The following is a 25905-nucleotide window of genomic DNA, read 5'->3' on the forward strand; positions in this document are numbered from 1 at the left end:
AACCGCCGGGCCCGGCCATGAACACAACCGCCGTGCCCGGCCATGAACACAACCGCATGGCCGGGCACGGCGGTTGTGTTCATGGCCGGCCACGGCGGTTGTGTTCATGGCCGGCCACGGCCGTCCTAGGCCCGGCCGCTCCGGCCGGTGTACGGTGGACGATGCAAGGTGACTGTAAGGGGGGTCATGACCTGGCATGTCCATTGCGTACATCTACAGGGTGTATAGGCCTGCACCTCCCCCGCTGAGTACGTGCACCGCCATGGTGGCGCCAGTGATGGAACATTGTTGCAACTGAAGCATCCGTGCCTGAGGCTTGCACGTGCGGTTGCCGATGTGTGCCCGTGACGGTCCCCGCACATGCAGCCAATGGGAAGAGGGACGCTGGCCGCATATGGCCAATCGCAAGTAGCGGAAGCTGGGCACCGCAACAACAGGGCCAGTAATTGGCCCATCTCACGATCACGCTTCCAGGGCTGACCAATTGCTGGCGACGTATGCCACTGACACGTGCTGAGGGCCCTATATATGTGTGTTGGCCAAAATGACACTTCCTACCCTGGGGACCAGTGCTGCCTGTTCACCTCGACCTGCTGCTGCTGCTGAGCTGACCACCGACTGCTGCCTGTGACCATCACCTCGACCTGCTGCTGCTGCTGAGCTGACCACCGACTGCTGCCTGTGACCATCACCTCGACCTGCTGCTGCTGCTGCTGAGCTGACCACCGACTGCTGCACTAGTGCCATACTCCGTGATCTTGCCATGTCGGGAGGCAAAGAGATCCGGTCTCGACCCTTCACCGCCGCGGAGCTTGATGTCCTCGTGGACGGTGTACTCCGCAACTATGGACGCCTCTACGGCGCACCAGGACGGGTGGTAAGTGCAGTGTGGGACATGTTGGTGGGCGTGAGGGGGCCAAATGATGTGGCCTATTCCTATCTTAGCTGTGTAGTGTGGGCTAGACATATGTTCCTGATTGTGCATGGCTGCTGACAGTTACGTCTTGCCCCTATGTGTGTGACAGGCCACCTGTCCACTGACTTAAACCCTTTTGTCTCCCATCATGGTAGGTCAAGCTGCACCTTCGCAAGGACCTGTGGAGGAGCATAGCACGGGAAGTACGGGCATTGGGGGTGTGCAACAGACAACATACACACTGTCACAAACGCTGGGACGACATTTCCAGGCTAAGCAAGAATGTAGCGGAAGTAACACTGGGCCTGATTCCAAGGACGCCCCGTCTGGCCCGACGCTCCATGACCCCTCTCATGCACCGTATCATTGCAGTGACGCATCCTGAACTGGCCGAACGTCTGAGTGCCGATCAACAGCAAACTAGCGGTGAGCAAACTGTCTGTGTAGGAAACCTGTGAGTGCTATGCATGTATTGGTGCACAGACACACTATTGAGTTCCGTGTTTCGTATGTATGTCTGTGATGCCATTTTGGTCCCATTGGGTGGTTCTCATTTGACATCCAGGTCCGCCATGTTGACACGCCACTTGCTTAGTAGTTGAGTGTTGAGGCACATCCCCTAGTGGTCCATGGCCCCATGGCAGGAAATGTGAGGATGACTGGTAGAGGTGGGCCATGTGCAGGATGAGGGCTACAAAATCTTTGTCAGCTATGTAATTTGGCAATCCTGTTCCTTCTGTACGTCAGTCTGCCCATGACTCACACATCTTTTATGTGCATTTCAGGTATGACAGAGGACACTCAGCCACAGACGGCGGAGAGTAGTCGAGGAAATGAGTCCGGCTCAGACTTCGCACACACGCAGACTGACACAGAGGAGGCCAGCGCCGGAGAGGGGGACAGGACCGTCCCTGAGGACTCGCATGTGGAGACACCATCGTCCTCCTCGTCGGACACTCTTGGTGAGCCTGCACTGTTGTCACAGACTGGGAGTGGGCACTCTTCACCTTCTGTCGGAAGACAGCACACAGGGCCCACACTTCCACAAACTGCACCATGTACTGTTCGTGGCCGGAGGAGTAGGGGGAGCAGAGTGGCGTTCGGTGCAGGCACCGCTGCCCCTGCCACGGTGAGCCAAAATGCACTGTGTGCTGAGGCCGTTGATCTGCTGCGACAGCTGTGTGTGGGGCAGACCAATATGACAAATGCTTTCCAGGACCATGATAGGAAGTTGGGGCAGGTGGTGGCTTTCATGGAAGGGATGCATGGCGATCTTGCAGGTCTACACAGGACAGTGCAGTCATTGGCAAGCAGTGTGTCGTCTGCAATAGTACAGTCGCATGAACAGGGTGCTACTTCGGTTTCCCCATCTACACCACTGGATGTCTCAGGGGGTAGTGAATATTCTGAGCAGGACTCAAATACAGGTTATTGCACTAGAAGCAGCGTCAGACAGCACGTCAGGGCACGCAGGGCACAGACCCCATCCCCTAGATAAGCTAAATCTGTTCAGTTAGACAACGTCAGATACACTGGAGTACACACACAGGATCCGCAAGTGTTGTTGGGGGACATGCCTTCAGGAGCTACACAGGCATTCAACACAAAAGGTACTCCCAAGGCAAGGGATACTCACATGTCCATGGACTGTACCTTGGACAAGGCCAGTCAGAAGACAAAGGCACCTACTAGGAGCAGGGAGACTCCCAAGGGCAGGCCCACAGCAGAGGAAAGGGACACTCCCAGGGACAGTGACAAGACAAAGGCACCTACTAAGAGCAGGGAGACTCCCAAGGGCAGGCCCACAGCAGAGGAAAGGGACACTCCCAGGGACAGTGACAAGACAAAGGCACCTACTAAGAGCAGGGAGACTCCCAAGGGCAGGCCCACAGCAGAGGAAAGGGACACTCCCAGGGACAGTGACAAGACAAAGGCACCTACTAAGAGCAGGGAGACTCCCAAGGGCAGGCCCACAGCAGAGGAAAGGGACACTCCCAGGAACAGTGACAAGACAAAGGCACCTACTAAGAGCAGGGAGACTCCCAAGGGCAGGCCCACAGCAAAGCAAGGTCCATCTCCCAAGGGCAGGGACACACACAGAGAGCAGGTGTCTACTGGAGACAGGTGCACCACAGACGACAAGTCTGCTGGCAGGAACAGGGCGGCGACCAGGGCACAGGCTACATCCAGAGACAACACTCCACCTAAGGATAAGGCACATCCTACGGACAAGGCATCTAGCATGGACAATGGCGCAATCAAGGACAGGCATACTTCACCCCTGGCTGCACAGAGGCTGATGTTTTCTACTAAACGCCAAACTGATGTCTCCGCCGCGGAGTCCCCCCATACCTCCACTCCCATCCAGGCCAGTCAGAAGCAGAGGAGGGTGTCCCCTGTTGTTGCATCCCCCATTACACATGATTCCGAGTCCAGGCGGCAGGCACAGAGCAAACGACAAGCAGGCTCCAGCACGTCCCCAGAAACCAGATCCCCGGCAGCAGATGCTCCACCTATGGTGGGTGGTGATTGTTTGGCGTCCCCACCACTTGGCAGTCCTGTCCTGTCCAGGGTGCACACACACATCCCTAAGAAACGCAGACACACACCATTGACACCTGCCAACCCCGATTTGGCTCTAGGTCAGCTATCCCCAGCTCCCAGGCCCACCCTGCCTCCAGGCCCATACAGCCCTGTGGCTCATCATTTCAGTTGTCACAGTGGCGCTGGTGCAGTTGACTCTCATGTATCAGATGGTGGCACAGTGTCAGTTGTGCCCTCTCCTGTTGCAGGTCCTGGCAGTGTATCTGGGTGTATGGCTCACGTGTCAGTTAGAAGATCTGTGGCTGTGTTGCACACTCCTGTTTCTGGTGCTGGCAGTCTGTCTGGGTCAGTGGCTCACGTGTCAGTGACTACATCTGTGGCTGTGTCTCACACTCCTGTTGCTGGTGCTGCCAGTGTGTCTGGGTCCGTGGCCCATGTGTGTGTCACTCGGGCTGTGGCTGTGTCTCACACTCCTGTTGCTGGTGCTGCCAGTGTGTCTGGGTCCGTGGCCCATGTGTGTGTCACTCGGGCTGTGGCTGTGTCTCACACTCCTGTTGCTGGTGCTGCCAGTGTGTCTGGGTCCGTGGCCCATGTGTGTGTCACTCGGGCTGTGGCTGTGTCTCACACTCCTGTTGCTGGTGCTGCCAGTGTGTCTGGGTCCGTGGCCCATGCGTGTGTCACTCGGGCTGTGGCTGTGTCTCACACTCCTGTTGCTGGTGCTGCCAGTGTGTCCGAGGCAGGTAGTTCACGCAGTCCCCCTGATTCTGTGATGTGAGGTGCTGAACACTTCACTCAAATGTTATTTCACATGGTGTGTCCATTGAGAACTGCGTGGCACTCTTGTGGTTCCTGTGACGGGTTGGTAGGGACACGTACTTGTGCAGCCTATGATGTACCTGCTCTGTACTCTACAATGCCCTGTTGATGCTCTGATACTGCATACTGCCCTCTCGTTACCTGCCTATGATGTACCTGCTCTGTACTGCGCATTGCCCTGTTGATGCTCTGATACTGCATTCTGCACTCTCACGTGCTGCCTCTGATGGAGCTGTTCTATGCAATGGACTGTTGATGCACTTGGCCCCTCTCACGTGCTGCCTCTGATGGAGCTGTTCTGTGCAATGGACTGTTGATGCACTTGGCCCCTCTCACGTGCTGCCTCTGATGGAGCTGTTCTGTGCAATGGACTGTTGATGCACTTGGCCCCTCTCACGTGCTGCCTCTGATGGAGCTGTTCTGTGCAATGGACTGTTGATGCACTTGGCCCCTCTCACGTGCTGCCTCTGATGGAGCTGTTCTGTGCAATGGACTGTTGATGCACTTGGCCCCTCTCACGTGCTGCCTCTGATGGAGCTGTTCTGTGCAATGGACTGTTGATGCACTTGGCCCCTCTCACGTGCTGCCTCTGATGGAGCTGTTCTGTGCAATGGACTGTTGATGCACTTGGCCCCTGTCACGTGCTGCCTCTGATGGAGCTGTTCTGTGCAATGGACTGTTGATGCACTTTGCCCCTCTCATATGTTGCCTCTGATGTACCTGCTCTGTTGGCCACACTGCCCTGTTGCTGTTCTGATACTGCATTCTGCCCTCTCATGTGCTGCCAGTGATGTGACTGTTCTGTGCAATGGACTGTTGATGCACTTGGCCCCTCTCACGTGCTGCCTCTGATGGAGCTGTTCTGTGCAATGGACTGTTGATGCACTTGGCCCCTCTCACGTGCTGCCTCTGATGGAGCTGTTCTGTGCAATGGACTGTTGATGCACTTAGCCCCTCTCACGTGCTGCCTCTGATGTACCTGCTCTGTACTCTACAATGCCCTGTTGATGCTCTGATACTGCATTCTGCCCTCTCGTTACCTGCCTATGATGTGCCTGCTCTATACTGCGCATTGCCCTGTTAATGCTCTGATACTGCATTCTGCCCTCTCGTTACCTGCCTATGATGTACCTGCTCTGTACTCTACAATGCCCTGTTGATGCTCTGATACTGCATACTGCCCTCTCGTTACCTGCCTATGATGTACCTGCTCTGTACTCTACAATGCCCTGTTGATGCTCTGATACTGCATACTGCCCTCTCGTTACCTGCCTATGATGTACCTGCTCTGTACTCTACAATGCCCTGTTGATGCTCTGATACTGCATACTGCCCTCTCGTTACCTGCCTATGATGTACCTGCTCTGTACTCTACAATGCCCTGTTGATGCTCTGATACTGCATACTGCCCTCTCGTTACCTGCCTATGATGTACCTGCTCTGTACTCTACAATGCCCTGTTGGTGCTCTGATACTGCATTCTGCCCTCTCGTTACCTGCCTATGATGTACCTGCTCTGTACTGCGCATTGCCCTGTTGATGCTCTGATACTGCATACTGCCCTCTCGTTACCTGCCTATGATGTACCTGCTCTGTACTCTACAATGCCATGTTGGTGCTCTGATACTGCATTCTGCCCTCTCGTTACCTGCCTATGATGTACCTGCTCTGTACTCTACAATGCCCTGTTGATGCTCTGATACTGCATACTGCCCTCTCGTTACCTGCCTATGATGTACCTGCTCTGTACTCTACAATGCCCTGTTGGTGCTCTGATACTGCATTCTGCCCTCTCGTTACCTGCCTATGATGTCGCTGCTCTGGTGCCCACTTTGCCCATGCTCACGCATACACTGTGATAATTCCCCTATTTTGTACAATAAAGGTAGTCTATCAAGTCTCGTGGTCTGTCGTTGTCATTCCTGCTTGCGTACTACAAATGTGTATTCGTATATGCTTCTCATCAGTGGTTTCGGTAACATGACACTCCCCCTCCCTACGTCACGTCCCTTGCTGGTATTCCCCTCCAGACAGCCAATGGTTTGTGCCTTACCTGCGTCGTCGTCCATAGTGGGCCATGCCTAGGACATGGTGGATCGCGAAGAGCATCGGGAAAGCGTGTAGCGCTGGGTCCATGGTGGTGGTCAGCTTGCGGTGGGTATCTCTGCTATGTCACCTATGTTCGCTGTGTGGATTCCGCCGTGTTCAGTCAGGTTGTTTTTCCGCTGCGGTTTTATGTGGAGATTCCGCCATCTTGATTTGGGGGACGGTCTTAGACATCAGTACGTACGGCGGGGCCTCCGGGAGTGTTCCGTCCGCCACGTGGTCGTGTGTAGTTCGGCGGCGGTGCGTCCTTTTCCGTCGCGGACGGAAACTTGACACGTTTTCCTATCCTGATATGGCGGACGGAGTATCCGCGGCTGGCGGACACGGAAAGGGCTTTTTCCGCCTACTCCAGGGCCGCGGTGGCTCTTCCGTCCGCCATCCTAATGAGCCCCTAAATCTTGGCACGCAACCAAATAATCCTGTTCCCGTTGGCCCCTCAGAAATTTCAGGGAATATTACAGATCTGGGCCCAAATCTAGAAATAGGCCCCGTGGAACTAATTGTTGAAGCATCACCTTTGATTCTTGTTCTTGCCAACGTGCCACCCCTGAATACAGGCCAGACTGAGCTATCTGAATCCTTGTTAAATAAAGCACTGCAATGGTTGAGTAATAACATGCACATTTCTCCCTGGGGCAAACAAAAACTATCAGTGGACTTGGTTACAGCAAGACGAGTGAAGTGGATAGGGAATAAACCCAAGAAATTTGCGGGGGATTGCGTGGTACTGAACCTTAAGGGTCCAGAGGTACTACCGGAAATCCTGCTTAATCTATTCTCTCCCCAACGCAGAACGGCAGAACTAATACCACTCACGCTGGACTTCTTCTATAGCAGAAGAGGACTAGTGGCAAAGCCAAGTTTATTAAGGACCAAGTGGTCAGTTGTGGGTAGTAGAAGGGCTAGGGACGGTCCAATTTGTGACTGGGGGCTGGACATAGAAAACAGATTTTCTTCCTTATCAAACCTAAACGAATGCGATTGACTCGCAGGGTGTAAACACTTGTCAGCAATACCACACAGAATGCAAACCAATGGATTGGCAGATAATATGGCATGCACACAATCTAACAACCAGACAACAGGATATGGGGTATCCCAAGTTTCACATTCTGTAGAGGCAGACAAAGACCCATGATGTAAAAATCTGGAAACGATAGAGAGTGAGGTAGTACGGGAAGGTGAAAAAATAACAAATGTTGACCCTGTTGAAAATGTCATGGAGACGGACCAGCAAGGGCTACACTTAGGAGAACCTTCCTTGACCCTAATCTCATGGAATATAGCAGGTATAGCGAACAAGATAGCTACAACAGAATGTGTTGATTTTATAGACCAACATGACATTATCATGTTACAAGAAACTTGGTCATTAAACCCAGTTTTCCGACAGGGGTACTTAAACGTTTTTATACCAGCAACCAGAAATCGCTTAGGACGCCCCTCCGGAGGCCTATTAATTTGGATCCGCCAGTCGTTAAACTGCTCCATAACACAAAGATCTATACCATCTAATGACATTTTAGCTCTTAACATTAGATGGGACAGCGGCCAAGAACTCGCTCTGTATAATGTTTATGCCAGGGGGGTTGGTGGCGGTAAATCCTCAGAAGTAGTAACTATTCTAGAACAGGACGTTGAACAGTTAACACTTCAACCGCACATTATCGTGGGTGGGGATTTCAATTCGACCTTTGAACCCTTGGGTGAAGAGGATAGGATTCTGTCCGAGGAGGAAGACATTAAGTGGGGAATACCTCAGTTGGAGGTGCCTGCCATTAAAAAATGGAGTGCTGTGGCAATTCAGCTAAAGAGTCTCTGCTTAGCAAGTGGACTGAGAGCGGTAAATAAGCGCACGCCCTCTGATCTAAAAGGAAACAACACATTTGACAATGGCCGTTCATCTAGTAGAATTGATTATTTTTTAATAGATGTACGGGCATGGAGCAAATTGAAGGACATGGCTGTGGAAGTGAGATTGGAGAGTGATCATAATCCCTTGTGCATGACTTTCCACTCTTACTATAAGACCACAGAACATGTCAACAAAAATGAGTGGGTGACGCAAGACGTTGTGTGCTCAAACAACCAGCGCCACTTGAAATGGAGAATGTTGATAGAAGATGTAGCGAAATTAGAGGACCTCAAAAAAGTAGTGATAGAGGAAGTAAATAACACCAGGTCCCACTGTGGGAATCCAAACTTCCAGGACTACATGATGGAGGTTCACAAAAACCTCTTCTGTAAACTCCAAAGTTTCTTCATTACAACTGTAGATTCAAGCAGAGTTAAAAAAGCACAACCAAGGCATGGATGGTATGATAAAAGCTGTAGACTGGCACGACAAAACCTAAGCATTGAATTGAGAACGGGTAACGCCATAGCTGTTAGGAAGCCGAGAGACAGTTATAGATTGACCCAAAAACAAGCCAGGAAACGTTGGGATGAAGAAAGCTGGTGCGAGCTGAAACAGGCTTGCGCAGCCAAGGATCCCAAGTTATTTTGGGCCACAGTAAAATGGGATAGGGGAGGGATAGCTGCACAACCACAAAACCATGTTGCTAAAAATAAATGGACTGAGTTTTTTAAACCACAGTATGCCCGCAATCCAGTGCATAGCTCTGTTCCGCCCCCCTCAACTGTCTTTTTTAAACATCAAATATTTAATGAAAAAGATGTTAGCATGGCCTTGGATTGTGTAGCGGGGGGAAAAGCACCAGGCATGGATGGAATCCCGGCAGATGTGTTCCTATCTGACCGGAATTCATGGTGCACTTATTTCACATGGTTGGCTAATGCAGTGGCTATGGGAGGGGACGTGCCCGCCTCATGGAAGGGAGCGGAAATCATCCCCATATTTAAAAAAGGTGACAAAACTCAGGCTAAAAAAATAAAAATTATAGACCCATCAGTCTCATTGACACAGCGCAAAAACTTATGGGGCGCTTAGTCCAGAATAAACTGCAACAATGGATTAATGAAAAAAACATACTGTCACCATATCAAGCAGGGTTCCTCCCCTTGACCAGCAGTGTTGACCAAGTTTTCTACTTCATAGCCATCTATTGGAGAAATGTTATATTAAAAAAGGGCACATTGTACGCTGTCTTTGTGGACTTAAAAGCAGCCTTTGACCTGGTCCCAAGAGAAAAACTGTGGCAGACCTTGGCTGACGTAGGTTTAAGCCAAGAACTCCTCACCCTGCTTGTGTGCCTCCATGAAAATAACTTTGCTAAAATTAGGTGGGGCAAGCAGGGAGAAGTGACTGAGCCTTTTCCAGTGGAGCGAGGGGTGAGGCAAGGGTGTGTCCTGGCCCCAACACTATTTTCAATTTATATAAATGGTATTGTGTATTATTTGAAGAAATCTCCAAGTGACGCCCCAACCATAGCAGGTTCACATGTCCCCGTCCTAATGTTCGGGGACGATATGCTTCTACTTTCACGTACACCGAGTGGTCTCCAAAAAGTGGTCGATGCCTTTGGTGAATTTTGTGATAGTCGGGGCCTTGAATTGAATACCGCCAAGACTAAATTCATGTGCCTCAACTACCAGTCTACATTTAAAGGTGTGATAATGTACAAGGGCACTCCTCTCGAGAAAGTTGATGCTTTTTCCTATCTGGGTATTATTTTTCAGAGCGACATGAAATGGAAATCGCATATCAACACGGCAGTACTAAAGTTTAGTCAGCTAGCAGGTGTAGTCGCCCTCAAACACAGAGCCTCGCTGACAAAACCAATAAACTGTGCCCTTGAAATTTATAACATGAAAGTATTGAGCGCCTGTTTATATGGTTCCGAACTTTGGGGGTTTTCAAATCTAGGAGATCTAGGGCGGGCAGAAAATAGATTTTTGCGAGGGCTTGTAATGGCCCCACAAAGCACACCCACAATCCCATTAAAGTTGGACCTCGGCAGGAATAATGTTGAGGACATAGCTCGGCTGCGGCCACTGTTGTATTGGAGGCGTTTGATGGTGACCCCAGAGCTAAGTCACTATGCCACAGCTTTGTCAGATGTCGTTAAGTGTGATCGTTTCCATTGTATTGTATGGATAAAAGAACTGCGGGGCCTACTTGCAAAATTAAAACTGGAACATCTATGGGGTAACAGGGATGTGACTTGTTTCCCATCGAAAACAAAATTGAAAGAAATGTATTGGGAGATGGTGTATTCATCAATGTATTGCAAAAGATCTGTATCCAATTTGTCATCTCGCTTTATGGACATCAAAATGTTTCCCTCGTGTGAAGCATACTGGGACATAATTGAACGCCCGCATGATAGGAAATTATATTTCCAATTTCGCGTTGGAACACTCCCAGTGAATGCTTTCAAGAAACATTGGTCCCCGTCGCAGGATGAACACTGTTACTTTTGTAAAGACAAAACAGAGCACATCTCCCATCTATTGTTCTGTTGCCCTTTATATGCAAGCCCACGGCGTAAATGGCTAAAACCAGTTTGTTTAAACATTGGTACTCGCAGTCAATCGATAGCTCTTAGAATATTAGAATCTGATTGCTCAACACTATTTGCGATTGCTGTAGCAAAATTTCTTGCTTGGGCCTGGGTAATCCGCACCCGTACATTATTGTTAAATGCATCCTAATGAAGCATGGTTGCTATGTTTTAAATACTCTCGCATTGAATATCTTTAAATAATTGAAATGAATTAAGTACAAAATGTACTCGTGTAAACAATTCGACTGTCACTTGTCTAATATGTTTAATATGTATTTTAAAAAAAAGTATTTTTAGCTTTAGTATTTATTGTATAGGGTTAGGAGGGATGCTTTTATGACAAATGTCGAATAAAGCTTTAAAACGCTAGGACAGCCCCCATTACCTTCTCTGTTGGCCAGAAATCTAGTAGTTTGTTTGGATGACAAGATTTCTTGCTCCTCTCATGTATCTGTAGTCCCTCCTTCTTATTTTCTTTTGCTTAGATTAGTCAACAGGGTACATTCTCTGTTTGCTGATTTCTACTCGCCAGAAGGTAGTGCATGCTCTAATCACTTCCAGATTGGACTACTGCAGCTCTTTGTACCTGGGTCTCCCCCTTACCTCTTGCAACAGTTGCAAGTAGTTTGGCAGCACACCTTATTTGGAATCTCCCTCGCAGGCAGCAAATGTTACCTCACCTTAGGCAGTAGCATTTACTTGTAGTACGCAAGAGACTTATCTTTAAGGCTATGCGCCTGGTTGTAGAGTACCCACTAACAGTGGTCCTATCTACATAAAAAATTCATCGATTCTCGTCATCATGTGTTGCTGTGTTTTGGAACCAAGCTAATCTGTGATATCAGAATGGTATGAGGACCAAGGGGAGAGATGGAATGTTTTGTCTACTGATATTTATGGCTCCACCTTAGAGTGTTGTTTCAGAAAAAGGCCTAAAACGTGGCTTTTCAATTTTTCCTAGGCCACACTTAAAAGAAGCATTCTGTTTTCTGACTCTGTTCATGTTGTATTGGCACCAGGATTCCTATTTTGGGTAGCAGCTGTGCATATTTAAAAAGTCATTTCATTTAATTTCAAATGCGCACACATGTACTCACTGTTATTTTAACACTTATTTAGAACTGATTTTAGAACAGAACAATGTGTTAACATATCATTGTAGACATCAGACCAACAGTAGCAAACATTAATGAACAAAAATAACTTAATGAAAGTAGGTAACATAGTACATTAGAAAAGTACATTGTAATGATCCCTACACATCTAGCCCTAGCTAATAAACATATTATCATTAAAATCTGATGTTCTATGAGGAATTGATATTTAGGTATTGTTGTTGCATGCCTGAATTTCATTTATTTTTGAGGCCCCAACCTCCCTTCAAGACAAGATCAAATTTTGTGTATTTGACCCCGTTAGTTATTAAACTATGGTTTTGACACAGTTACATGGAGAATCGCTCTGCTTGTCCTGTAATCTGAAGCTCTTCACGCTCTTATTGAGAGGGCTGTGAGTAATCTTCTCCATCATTCGTGAAATGATCTAAAGAAAAATTAACCTTACACCTAAAGATGTAAGTTGGAATGAAAAGCATGAGGGTCGCTTACATGTTCATATTGGTAAGTAAAAAGTAAGTAAGTAAGTAAAATATATTTATAAAGCGTTTGAATGCTGCGGCGTCTTGGCGCTGAGGAGGTGAGAGTGGAGCTGCTCAGGTCGGGCGTGAACATGGTTGGAAGGAAACAACCAGGTTTTGAGCATTTTCCTAAAATACTGCCTGTTTGGCTGTAACTTCATGCCGGCCGGCATGGCTGTAGCCTCATGGCGGCCGGCAGCTTGTTCCACAATTTAGCTGCACAATGGGACAGAGTCATGCCTCCCTATCTTGCTCTGCGACTTTTAGGAATCTAACCATGTTAGTAGATCTGAGATTTCTAGTAGGCAAATAGTGAGAAACAGTTTCTGTATATCCACGGCGCCCCTGCCATACATTGATTTGTGAACCAGACAGAGGGCCTTGAGGTCAAATCGTTGTTGAGAAGGCATCCAGTGTAGTAGCCTAATGCTAGCAGAAGTGGGATGACCTTTAGGAATATTTAGTAGTAGTCGCGCAGCTGCATTTTTTAAGGATTGCAGTTTAGCCATCTGCGCCTGTCAATGCCCAGGAATAGTGCATTACAGTAGTGTGTTTTGGAGAGAATGAGAGCTACTAAGACAGGTTTGCTGAGCACCTGTGGAATGAACAGCAGAATCTTATGTAAGATCATCAGTAAAAAGAAACAGGCAGACGTCAGGCGATTGATTGGCCTGCGAAGTTTAGCTGATTGTCGAAAATCACTCCTAGGTTCCCTGCCTTAGTTGTCGGGCACAGACACTCACCCGCCTCAGTTGACCACCATGTTCGATTCCGCAGGGTTGGGCCCTTCCCAAACTCCATAACCTCAGTTTTATCTGTGTTAATTTTAAGAAAGTTGTGATTCATCCAACTCATGATGTCAGTCAGGCAGTTATGGAAGCTGATGGCTGTAACCTCCGGTTTTTGTGATACAGATATGACAATCTGAGAGTAATCCGCGTACAAGACCAGAGTGAAACCATGGTCTCTGATGAGTTTGGCCAACGGGGTGACATAGATGTTGAATAGGATCGTTATTAAAGCCGATCCCTGTGGAACCCCACATGGAAGATGGAAAATGTCAGATTGAAGGTTATCCCAGTGTATCCTCTGCTCTCTAAATGCTAGACAGGAGGAGAGCCGTGTCTTTAATCCCCAAGGCCTCCAGCCGACCCACTAACACCGCATGATTCACGGTGTCAGATGCTGCTGATAGGTCTAGTAGGATAAGGACAGCTCTGCCCCCCCACCCCCCATCCATCTGTCTGCAAATCTCCTCTGTGGCCATTATCAGGGCAGACTCACTGGAATGACATGGTTGGAAGCCAAGCTGGCTGGAATCTAAATGATTGTTAGAATCAAGGTGTTGAATTTACTCCTTGTTTAGTGATTTTTCAAGATTGTTGGCTGCTATTGGCAAGCATGATATTGGTCAGTAGTTTTTGACCTCAGTCGGATTCACGGTGGGCTTTTTCAAAATCGGCCTGATACAAGCCTTCTTCCAGGACTGAGGGAAAGTCCCTGACTTAAGTGCTTCATTTAGGAGTGGAGCTAGATAGGAACTGATCTTTTCTGAGACCAGATGTAGAGTGGCTGGGGGGCAGGGGTCGTTGGGAGATCCAGACTTAGTTAATAAAAGGAGGTTATTCACTTTCTTTTGCGTAAAGGCCAAAAAGCTGGTTAGTTGGCCCTGAGTTGAATTCTCAGATATTAAAGCTACTGTCCTTTTCTCTAAGCAGCAAGCAAATATATGAACTAGAAGATTACTAGCAGAATTTACAATATATGTTGGACCCATTATTCCAGTACAATAATCATAAATGCATGTGAGCTAATCAGTGCTTGTAAATGAATAAAGAAATGTATGGCTTGAAAATTCGATGAGCAAATGCACAATATAAGTGCCTCCAAATAGGTAGGAAAGGCAAAACACACGACAGCATATTCGCTAATTGTAAAGTTCACAAACTACCACACATGTTCAGTGAATTACCAAATATATGTCTCGGCCCACTTACTGTCATGCTTTTATATTCTGTCACATTTATTCAGCATGGGTGTGTGAATGAAAAGTGAGAATCTGTATGGCACCCTTATGATCCCCTAAAATCTCTCAGAGCCTTTTTATATAATTCCTGAACCACCACTGGCATTAATCATGGTGTTCTGGTATATGATGGATGGCGCCGATAATACGATTGTTGATATTAAGCCTTTGGGGGTTGTGTGAAAATGTAGTCCTTGATTTCTTTTTTTGCGTGTAATAAACCGCTTTCTTTCGTTATGTTTATTGTCCATAAACACTTGTTTTTCTATCAGTTATCTAGATGGTGAGCATCAGGTTAAAAAGGAGCAGCTTGTCTCTGCTGGTGAGAATATTCAATCAAACACATCAGGTGAAACAAAAGAATCCACTACAGAAAAACGTCTGAAATTACCCTCTGCAATGCAAGATAAAACCGACGCTCAGCAACAGAAAGCATCTGAGACATCTTTTACATCTCAGGTCAGTCTTGCTTTAAAAATGTGTACACTGCTTCACATTCTTATCACTGTAATTATTTAACGTTAATTGGCCCAGATTGGAATTTACAATTGCTAGCTTATTCAGGAGAGGTAAATTACATGCAAAAGCATTTTTTATAATTATGGACAGTACTTCTGATTTAGAGCTGTGGAAATCCTAGAGTGTATCTACTGGTTTCATTTAGATTCTATTTTGCTATACTACTGTCTTCCATTTTCTCTTTTAAGATGTCAGAAGATGAAGGCAGTGAGGAAGGAGAGCCTGATGTTACACAGAGTGATCTGAATGCTTTGCTCCTTGGCCAGCCCTCGTCTTCCTCCCATTCAGAGACCAGCAGCACCACCATTGTTGCATCTGTTTCTGAGAAGTGGGTTTGCAGCCAGTCCTCCGAAACAAAGAAGCAGAATTACAACCAGCTACTTACAGACAAGTTGGAAGTGTTGGCTAAAGCCTACACCGTCCAAGGAGATCGATGGCGTGCTCTGGGATATTCCAAAGCCATCAATGCACTGAAGAGCTACCACAAACCAGTCACCTCCTTCCAGGTAAAGCTACCGCCAGAACATGCTTGCAAGGATCTGTCGCGGAAAGTGTGAGAGAGTGAATTAAAAAAAGGGCATCAATATGTTTGTAATTAAAATGTAGTCACTTTTCAGCTCAACGAAATGCACGGCAAGCATTAACTTCCAGGAGTATGGTGGGATGAAACCAGAAAGATAAACCATATGAAGTGAGACAACAGGGCCTTGAGACATACACTTTGGAAATGGGATTTATGAAGAGCATGTGTTAGATGCAGCTAGATATTCTAATACTTACAATGAAACGAAAGATTCTAGTGTAAAATTGACTTCAAAACAAGGTAGAAGGTGGATAGACTAGTAAAAACACAACATTTAATTTATGATGGGTTGAGGTTAAAGCATTCAGAGGGGGTAGTGGTGGGAGGTGCAGGAATCAGGCAACGTCGGAGACAAAACAGAAGAGTGAGTAAATCTACCAGAATGTAATCCTTTGACCTTCAGTTTACATACAGTTCCCTGCAGCCAATAAGTTAGTGCACTGAGCAGTCTTTCTAAACTAGATAGATATAGTGGTACTTATCTCCTATTCATAAGATGCCCTCATAAGGGAAACACCTCACACATATGTACAACTTTCTATATATTACATATAATATGCAAAGAAGAACGGTTTCCTATGTCTTAAAGAAGCTTGTTCAATGACTGTTGTTTGCCTAAAGGAACTAATCACCATAAGATCCCATCATCCTGCTGCCCTTATAAACGTGGGACAGCATAAGCAAATCTAGGGTAGAGTAGTCTTTCATTCTTTCGGTCCACATGTTAGTCAAAATGTCGACTTCTGGTTCTACAAAGTTCCCCTCCTTCAAGTCAGCAATAATGAGGAACTCAGCAAATATGTGTTATTGGCCAGACTTAACTATGCAATGTGCTTTACCTGGACATCCAAATACTACATTTCAGAATGTGTCAGACCCATTTCCCAGAACTTAAACCGGGACAACCATAAGAGATCAAAGTCAGTGCCTCTGTACTGTCTTCAGTTTCAAAAGGAAGTGAATTAAATGTTTTATTTCTATGTGCAGAGCGTTGGTGGCCTGGTATACATGTTATAACATTTGTAAATGGATTTCTGTACTTCTTGTCGAGGCCTCAGTACACTTTACTAGAGCACTCTGCATGTGAGCAAACATATGGAACCAAATCTCTAAGTGGTTGGATAAGGAAGGGTCTTGGTTGCTGTGTCAATTAAAGTGTAGGTTGTTTATGTTGTGTATGATGCTCTTAGACTGTGCTGCAAACTTGTTACAGCATCATGCAGCCACACTATAAGCAGGTGATAGTGTGGGGATAGCTTCTCAAAAAGTCTATATAAACCACTGCCATTTTAAGGTCATGTATGTCACATTGTAAGAGAACCCCAGTCTTTGTTGATGATTTGAATACCAGTGGGTGTGAGAATCTCAATTCACCTAGAGTCCTCCCAGGTGCAATTTCTTTAGCACTGACTTTCTTTCAGCTTGCCAAGGTTCCAATGTGCTTGCCAACTGGTTAAGCCTGTGGTTACCTATTCTCTAGGTGAAATGGATTGGGAAGTGAGTCAGTTGCTGTGTCTTCTATTAGGGTAGGGTTTCTGTGTCATGCTTGAGGCCCAGATAGTGTGCTTCAGACTTAGTTCAGCAAGGTGTACCAGTCTAAAATAAGATGCAGAGTGCCTAGAGAGGGTGAAATAGTTCTGCAGACAACATATATAAGCCAATATTATTTGTAATACGTCCTGTTCAAATTTTGGGAGCATCTAAGTCTGGATTGCTATTCTGAATTGAAGATGGCTTTTATGATCCTTGTATTCTGAGGAAGGGTGCTGTAAGAAATGTATGTTTGTGCAATGAAACAACATCCACCAAAGGGATTTGATGGACAACACCCCAGGTTTGATTGGATACATCTGCTAGAGGCAAGGTTAAGGCACCAGTAAAACACAATATGGAGAACACCCACGAGCCCAAACCTCTGGAGGCACTGTTAAGCCATCAGTAAAACATTGTATAGAGCTCAAAACCATGGGGGCTCCGTTATAGGGCTGTACAGATTTCACCCTGGAGAAGTAGAAGCCCAAATGTGATGCCACCAATTGCACTGAGGTTTCTTCAGCAAGCAATAGAAGCCCAAACTCGTTCATGCCCGGTTACACCATTAGTAATTTTGTAAGTCTGTTGTATTGTGTTGTATTGCATTGGCATTTAAGTTGCACTTTTATACCCCTGATAAGATATTGAAGCCGTATAGAAGGGCAATACTCTACTCTGTGGGATTCTGACATTAGAGACATTCTCCCTACATGCTGAGTTACAGTTTGTCATCACTCAGTTGGTAAGTAGTTTACCATGTGTCTCTCACAAAACAACCTTAGCAAATGATGCCATCATGTAAGCAATCATTCAGGTGATGGCACATGCAGTCAAATAGTGATGAGCATTTATGCAAACACGTTATGAACAGCTGGCAGTAGTGATACCAGGGAAATACTATATACAGCCATCCCAGAATCAGCTAAATTCTATCCCTTGGTGGCAGTCCTGAGGCACCCGGAAGTGCAATATGAAGTAAACTTAATAATGACAGAATCCTAGCTCATTGACTGCAGTGATAAAAGCCACAAGAAGTACAGTATGTAATCGGTCCAGCAGCAACATAATCCTAGACCCATGTTAGTGCAAAACTACAAGGAGAAACCACGAATAATCACGAAATGGGCAGCAAAAAAAACCCTCTCTTTCCATACAATCAGGTAGGCTGAGACAGACCAGAGAGCAAAGCGGTAAGGTACAGCCAGATAGGTAGATGGTTCATATGAAAGTTCCCTCCCGATATGTGGAATCTGAGCAGCAATAAAAATAAAAATTGAAGCATTAAAAACACGTCAACAACAGGTAAAAACGATCAGTCATGCTAGCATAAAAGTAAATTCACAGAGCACATAAGTGAGAACCCAGCGATTAAAATAGTAACAAAGTGATGGCGAGTCTTAATTGGCCATCGGTGAGGTCGGCACAGCTGACGTGGGGATCGGAGAGGAACGAACCTCAGACTTCAGAACTTGCACAACTTATGCTGACACTAGGAAATGGAAGAAAAGCTATATCAGTATTGTATGGAGCACTACATAAACAGTCACAAGCAAACACCACAAAAGCCAGGGAAAGATGAAATGATACAATTGACATTGAACTATCAGATGTGGAATGAGATAAGGTACCAGAACATACAAAACGCTTCCAGAAACCTTAAGTTCAGATTTTCTCAGTTCAGCAACTGAAACCAGCTCTACTGATCCTCTAAGCGCATACGTAAAATATACCTAGGGGTGAGTAACTCCTGCCCAGGATGTGGAACCAAGGATGAGGCCATATGGTGTAGGAATGCTCACAGATCAAGGAACATTGGAACACACTCAGTCCGGAACCTTGTCAGATGGGAATGTTAACAAGATGGAAGAAGCACAAGTTCACAAATATTTTTGCTGATCTAGCATATGTACTGGCCAAAAGAAGAATAGCTAACGTGTGGATTGCAGCAACACCAAACAGATCTCCAAAGATTGGGAACAGCCAACAGTGAGACACGTAATTAGACAAAGTGCTAATGGGGTAGAAGAGTAGAAATTTCTATATGGGACATGATCTGGATGAAAAAACAGGTGATAGACCACTGTTAGGACACACCATACAGCTATATAATCAACACATGATATGGGCATTTTTAAAAGGAAACAATCAGCTAGAGGCATGTGAAGAGTGAACTACTAATATATGGCCATGCTAGAAAGACGATGGACAGATATCTCATAGAACACTAAGAACAATGTTGATGGAGCTCATGGCGATAACTGATGACACCCTTAATATTTAACATCTACAAGGAGCACTTTGCAGCCAAGGTTGTTTGATTGTTATTGCCACTATAAACAAAACCAGTACTAGGCACTATATGCCAATTTGGTGTAGCACCAATTTGCTAGACTGATGTATTGAGAATACAATGCGTGTCTGCTATGTGAAAATCAATAAAGAGTGATTAAAAAAGGTCTTGCTAAACGTCTCCAAAAATATTTATCCAAACTTATTAACCCTTCACAAGTGGGATTCCTAAAGAACAGACTTTCTAGTGATAATACACAAACTTTATGTCACGCCTTGGAGAAAGCAAAACTCTCAGACTCCCCCACAGTAGCAATCATGTTGGATGCCGAAAAGGCTATCGACAAAATAGATTGGTCCTACCTTAAAGCGACACTCGAAAAATTCTACTTGGGAGATAATTTTATTCAAATGGTAATGGCATTGTGTTTTAACCCGTCCGCCACAGTAAGAGCAGGTGTGAGCCTCTCCTCAGCTTTTAAGCTAGAGCAGAGAACCAGACAAGGATGCACACTCTCACCTTCCTTATTCCTATTAGCAATTGAACCGTTCCTTTATCAGCTACTGAACAACCATGAGATCACAGGAATACCCTTCAACAACAACACGGTCAAAATAACAGCAGACGATGTGTTAGTCATCTCTGAGAATGCGGAGTCTGCTATTACTGCCCTAATGTCCTCAATAGAAGACTTCTCCGCAGTATCTGGTTATAAGCTCAAAAAAGATAAGACTGAGGTAAAACTGCTCAACCATCTTGGTGACAAAGAAATAATTGGCAGCTCAGGCCTTAAATGGCTACCAAACAGTATCAAATACCTAGGCTTAGACTTCACCAGAGATCAAATCACCACCCTGCTGGCTAATGAGAATGCCCTCATCAGAAAAATGTCCACGTTACTTGATGGTTGGTCACCAACATTTTTATCCTGGTGGGGAAGAGCAGAGACATTAAAGATGATGATCACCCCATTATTAAACTACATGGCCAGTATGTTGTCTATGGCACTCTCTAATGAGTTCTCGAGCAAGACTTATAAGATTTTCAACACGTTCCTCTGGCAAGGAAAGAGTCCCAGAATTTCCATGAAGAAACTTCAACTATCTAAAGAAAAGGGGGTTTGGGCCTTCCAAACTTTAGGAACTATCAAACTGCGTATCTTTGCAAGCAAGGATCTAACTAGCTATTAAACGACCCTGACTACATCCCAGTATGGGTGGACATAGAAAGGTCAAATATTAATCAACCCCTTTACCTGCTCTCCTAACCATGGATATCTCTTCCATCCCTCATTCTAAATATATCATTCCAAATACTAAAAAAGCCCTACTATGCCTGGATCAAATGTCAGCTGTAAAAATCAACAAATCCAACTTAGCCTCTCTATGGCGCAACCCTTACCTGAAGGTGGATGGAGAAATGTTACTCTGGGAAAATTGGTCAAAAAACGGCATAAACTTAGTCAAAGACCTATTTTCAGGGAATCTCCCTTTTCCGAACTACAATTACGGTTTGGTTTAGACTCCTTAGATTTTTATAAATTTCTGAAACTAAAGGCACAGCTCACGTTACGTTCAATACTACCCACCGACCCATTGATCCTCCCAAGGATACGCCAGCTACTAAGGTCAGGGCAAACTGTATCTGAAATCTACAAACTTTTGTCCCCAAAACCACACAAATCACACTTGAGAAGCGAGATAAAATGGGAATCTGAATCTAACACTAGAAACATCCCCTTCCACTGGGACAAGATACATAAAACTCCCTTTTCAAATAAAATCTCTCCGGTACTATCCCAAACGAAACGTATGCTAATAAACAGAACATTTTGGAACCCTGAAAGGATATTTAAGCTTAACCTCAGCCAGAGCCCTACATGCTGGAATTGTAATGCACATGTTAGAGATCTAGCTCACATGCTCTTCCAATGCCCTATCCAACAAACGTATTGGGACAAAATATACAAGTGTATAAACAAAACGTTCAATATTGACCTCCCATAGGAATTCTCCTACATCCTTCAGGGATTTCTAGACACAATGCTTCCGGATGATAATGACCGTTACCTGTTAGACCTAATGCTTACACTTGCCTGCAAAATAGTACTCAATAAATGGAAGAACTTCACAGAAGTCTCCTTCAGTACGTGGCAAGAATACCTGGCGTCCCACACATAGGATGCTATGGAGGTCCCTGGATGCCTTTTCCTTTAAATATGACCCTACGTGAGACTCATAAGTTCCAATACACTAACACATACACTCTACTGAACCTCTCAATGACTACTAGTGCACAAACACCCTCCCTATGGATCTCGACCACGAACATTTGTCCGCTTGCCTGCCCCTCCACATAAGGATCGTTCCACATAGGACTTACTGCACATTACCCCATTATGTCTTTATATTATACAGTCGGATTCGATGTGGGAGGATATGTGAGAGTTTCTTGTTAACTGATGTTTTTACATTAGGTTCGTACTAAGGATATGTGACTGTGATTACTATACTACTGTAATTGATGTCCTAATATGATATCCTTATAGTGCATCATATACAAACGTTTATGTCCTCAATTGTGCACCTGCAATGTAACTTTGTCATAGACCGACTATAGAATGTGACATATATAGATCACCTGTATCTCTAACCTAACTGCAATTCCAACTGCCACTTAATTTGTAGCCCATTGGCATTTTTCTTCTTCTTTTGTAGTTCTCCCTTGCTTTCTGTTTCGTTATAATTGTCATTATAATTGTTATTATTATCATTATTATAATCATTTATAATGTTCTTTTCCTTGAAAACCCAATAAAAATAATTTGAAAAGAAAAAAAAGATGGTCTTGTGAGATTTAACCTTCTAGAGCATAGATAGGTGGACTTTGACTATGAAAGAATCTCGCCTTTTTAGAGGGAATGGATCTAGGATGCGAGCATCTCACTTCTTAGAAGAGGAGTGAATAGTGAGTTTGGATGGAAATGTAAACTCTGGGGTATGTTACACACGATCAGGCATAGCTGGACGAGGGAAGTTAAATTTTTGGGGGCAATGGGGTATCTAGCTCTTTTGAAATTAATTTTTTGGAGGGTATAATTGGGCAAGACTTTGCATTATGGCGGTACTTTGTGGGAGATGATGGACAAATGATAGATGAGGTATTGGGGGTTGTAGAGGTTATTAATTTGGGGATTTGGAAGAGATGGTAAGGCCAGGACTGTAGGGGTCGCATTTTGTTGGAGAGTGGGGGGAATCAGGACTGTAGATGTTGCTTTTTTGGAGGGACCAAGTAGGATGGTTGCTGGCAGAAATACCCTTCTTCAAGGGTAGGAAGGGGGAATAAAGGTGTTTGGAAATGTTCTCTTAAATGTCTTGCTTCGGTCTAATTAGTGTACCCCCCTGAGCATTAGGTTGTCTGGTGGGTTTCGCAGTGTTCCTGTGGGTCATTCTCCGATGAAGCATGGGCATGTTGGAAGTTGTCTTCCTATCGTGTTACCCTTTTACCCAGCATTGTGAATCTGTGAATCCATTGCCACTTTCAGCTGACATATAGAGTTTTTCGAAGTGGATGGTCTACCTTCTGGTTTTTTAGTGGTGTTAGATTTAAGGAAGGGGGTAAGAACTCGCTACAGTACTGTGCAAACCTCTGATTGAAAAGATTATAAGTTGTGTCTGTGGCTGTATGTAAGGGCACATTTTATGCAATAGAAAGTCAAAAATAATTGCTCAGAACTGTGTTTTGCAAAAACAAGTTAGGAAACAATACCTAATTAGTTGTTGCAAAAAGCACTGATTTCTCGAACTGATTCCCATATAGCTGCATCAAAATAGCTTTCTATGCATTCAGATTTTTGGATAATGGTTTTAGTTGTTGTTTGTTTGAGCGCTTAAGAATGAAATATGTATACGATGGTCTTTGAATGCATGTGGTGTAAGTATGTTCAGAAAAATAATTTCCAATCTAAAAGTTTGTTCTCCAATTATTGTATAGAACGATTTATGCTGTGATGAAGGCACAATGTGGACTTTAAACGTGCCAGCAACCTTGTGTTCTTTCAAACTGGGCCTGAGAGCTATTGTGGAATGGATGAATGGAAGCTGCCTGAAACTTACTTCTGAAAAAACTGAGATCTTCTTTTTTGACACCAAGTCTTCCCCAGAGGCTATCATTTGGAGACCACCGGAATTAGGGGTTCCTCCCTCCCGGCTTTGGTAGTGAGGAACCTGGGGATAACATTTTATTCCAATCTCACTTTGGAGCCTCAAGACAAAATACTACCCGCCACCTGCTTTGCCACCTTGAGGGCTCTCCGGAGGATGCTCCACCTGATTCCTGAAAACTGTCAGAAAAAACTGTTGCTTTGGTCACATCCAAATTAGATTATGTCAATACCCTTTATTTAGGCCTGTCCGCTTTTCTAATCCAACAGCTTCACATTATTCAAAATGCAGCTGCTCCCTAATCCTCCAAATCCCCTTCGTTCGTCAGTCTCTCATCACCTCTGGCATCTTCATTGGCTCCATGAGGATTCAATTTAAGGTGCTCATTTTTGCTTTATGAGCCTTTACTCCCAATGGTCCTCTTTATCTCAGGTCAAGATTGAAGCCCTATTCGCAAATCTGATCCTTAAGATCGAATAAGTTGAAACTGCTCCAAGTTCCACACATTTACAAAGCAAGAAGAGAGGGGAGTTCTTTCTCTTATCTTGCTCCCAGCCTTTGGTATGCTCTGCCTCTTAGTTTGGGTAGCAGCCCTTCTGAACCTTGCATCCAAAAGAGTCTTAAGACTCTTGCTTTTTTACTCCTGTCTGGTCGCTAATTGGTCCAGATCTCTTTTTAGACCTTTTCCAACTTGAACTTTCCATTAGAGCCGGGATGCCTCTCTGGAGGCAGCTGCACTTACACTTTATAAATGCTGTGAATTGAATTGAACTTTAATCAGTCTCTTTGAATACTATTCTATGAATGCGTATAATTGACATGTTATTGAGATGCAGCTACGTGTACCAGACAGACATATAAAAGATGGAGATACCCTCAATAAACAAAAGGTTCCGCAGACTTTGGAATTCTCCTATTATCATGAATGTGCTTGGCATGTATGAAGGGGCTTGCAATGGGGCACAAAAGCTGACAACTGAATTGTAGCATTGTAATATCAGTGAAAATGTAAACTGGGATCTGACCAGTTATGTTGGACATGGTTGAGCTTAGTAGGTAAGGCATGCTTTTGATGGGCGGGGAACATACTTAAAATATGTTGGAGTGATATGATAAGATGATGCTTATGGAACTCAAACTGCAACATGAGCTCTTGTTTGTTTTTCTTGTTATAAAATCAATAAAAACAATTAACATAACTGTTATGGAGATGCAGTATATGAGATTCTGACTGCTCTTTTTATGATTCCATGTTTAGGAGGCCTCTAAAATCCCAGGGATTGGGAAAAAGATGGCAGAGAAGATTGAAGAGATCCTGGAAAGTGGTCATTTACGTAAAATAGATCACATCAATGAGAGTGTTGGAGTGATGGAGATTTTTTCAAATATTTGGGGAGCTGGTGTCAAGACAGCGCAGATGTGGTACCAGCAGGTATATTGTTGCTGTTTCATAGCTGAATAATTTAAATGCTCTTCATGTACCTTCCTGTTCTGAACTTTTCCTTCATCTATCTTGTATTCAAGTTTTTGTGCATGACAATCTTTACTAGCAAGGTGTGTCTTGCATTTCATTGCATTAATTGATTGAAATTGTTATTTAACGTATTTTCTATCATGATATAGTTTGTAGATGAGTTTGCAGCTTAGGGTCTCAGACCTGCCAACTTGTGAATTGTTTTTCATTGTGTAAGGAGAAGGTGTAGCCACAAAGGGGGCGGGGCTTAGTGCTAAGCACTGCCCAAGACAGTTCTAAATCTGCCACCCCCTCCCAATACAAGCCTACAGCCCTCCCACTACGCTCAACCCCCCAGAACCAAATTCGAAGCTTTTGAGGCTGCCATCCTGGGGACGTTTCATACCTCGTAATGGACATCGGCTGCGATAAACCTCCAAATAATTCGCCGGAAACCTGCTCTCTGCAAAGTTTGAGAATAGTGAAGCTCAAATTACACGTTCTTTTCAAAAGAGTTCTCATTATATTAAACCTACTAGATCCTGGTCTGTAAATGCTTGGAAGACATACAGACTAGACTCCTAACAGGCTCAGGTAACACATTTCATACACCATAAATTCAAAAGGATATTACAAAAATATATCACATAAAACACAACAAACTGTACCAAAAGTAATGATGTGAACAAATGATACCCCCACATAAACTCAAATACGTAAAAAAAAAAAAAAAATAAGAAAGTAGTATAAAATCCGGTTAAATGGTGCTCGATAAGTTACACAAAGAACAATATAAAGACATTTGACAGTGTAAACAAAAAACAGTGGCTGAGGGAGAAATTAATATACACAAA

The 25905-nt window shown here is 44.9% G+C and overlaps 1 protein-coding gene across 3 annotated transcripts in view; it reads left to right on the plus strand.

The window, feature by feature from the left end:
• The window catches only part of POLL (DNA polymerase lambda), a 163545-nt gene that overhangs the window by 54079 nt on the left and 83561 nt on the right, over nt 1–25905 (plus strand). For all 3 annotated transcript variants that reach the window (XM_078643618.1, XM_078643619.1, XM_078643620.1), the window contains exons 4-6: nt 14783–14969; nt 15218–15535; nt 24857–25030. In XM_078643618.1, the coding sequence (XP_078499744.1) occupies nt 14783–14969; nt 15218–15535; nt 24857–25030 (679 nt within the window). The remainder of the gene's footprint in view (nt 1–14782; nt 14970–15217; nt 15536–24856; nt 25031–25905) is intronic.

Source organism: Lissotriton helveticus, chromosome 5_1 (genome assembly GCF_964261635.1).
Source record: "Lissotriton helveticus chromosome 5_1, aLisHel1.1, whole genome shotgun sequence".
NCBI classification, from domain to species: Eukaryota; Metazoa; Chordata; class Amphibia; order Caudata; family Salamandridae; genus Lissotriton; species Lissotriton helveticus.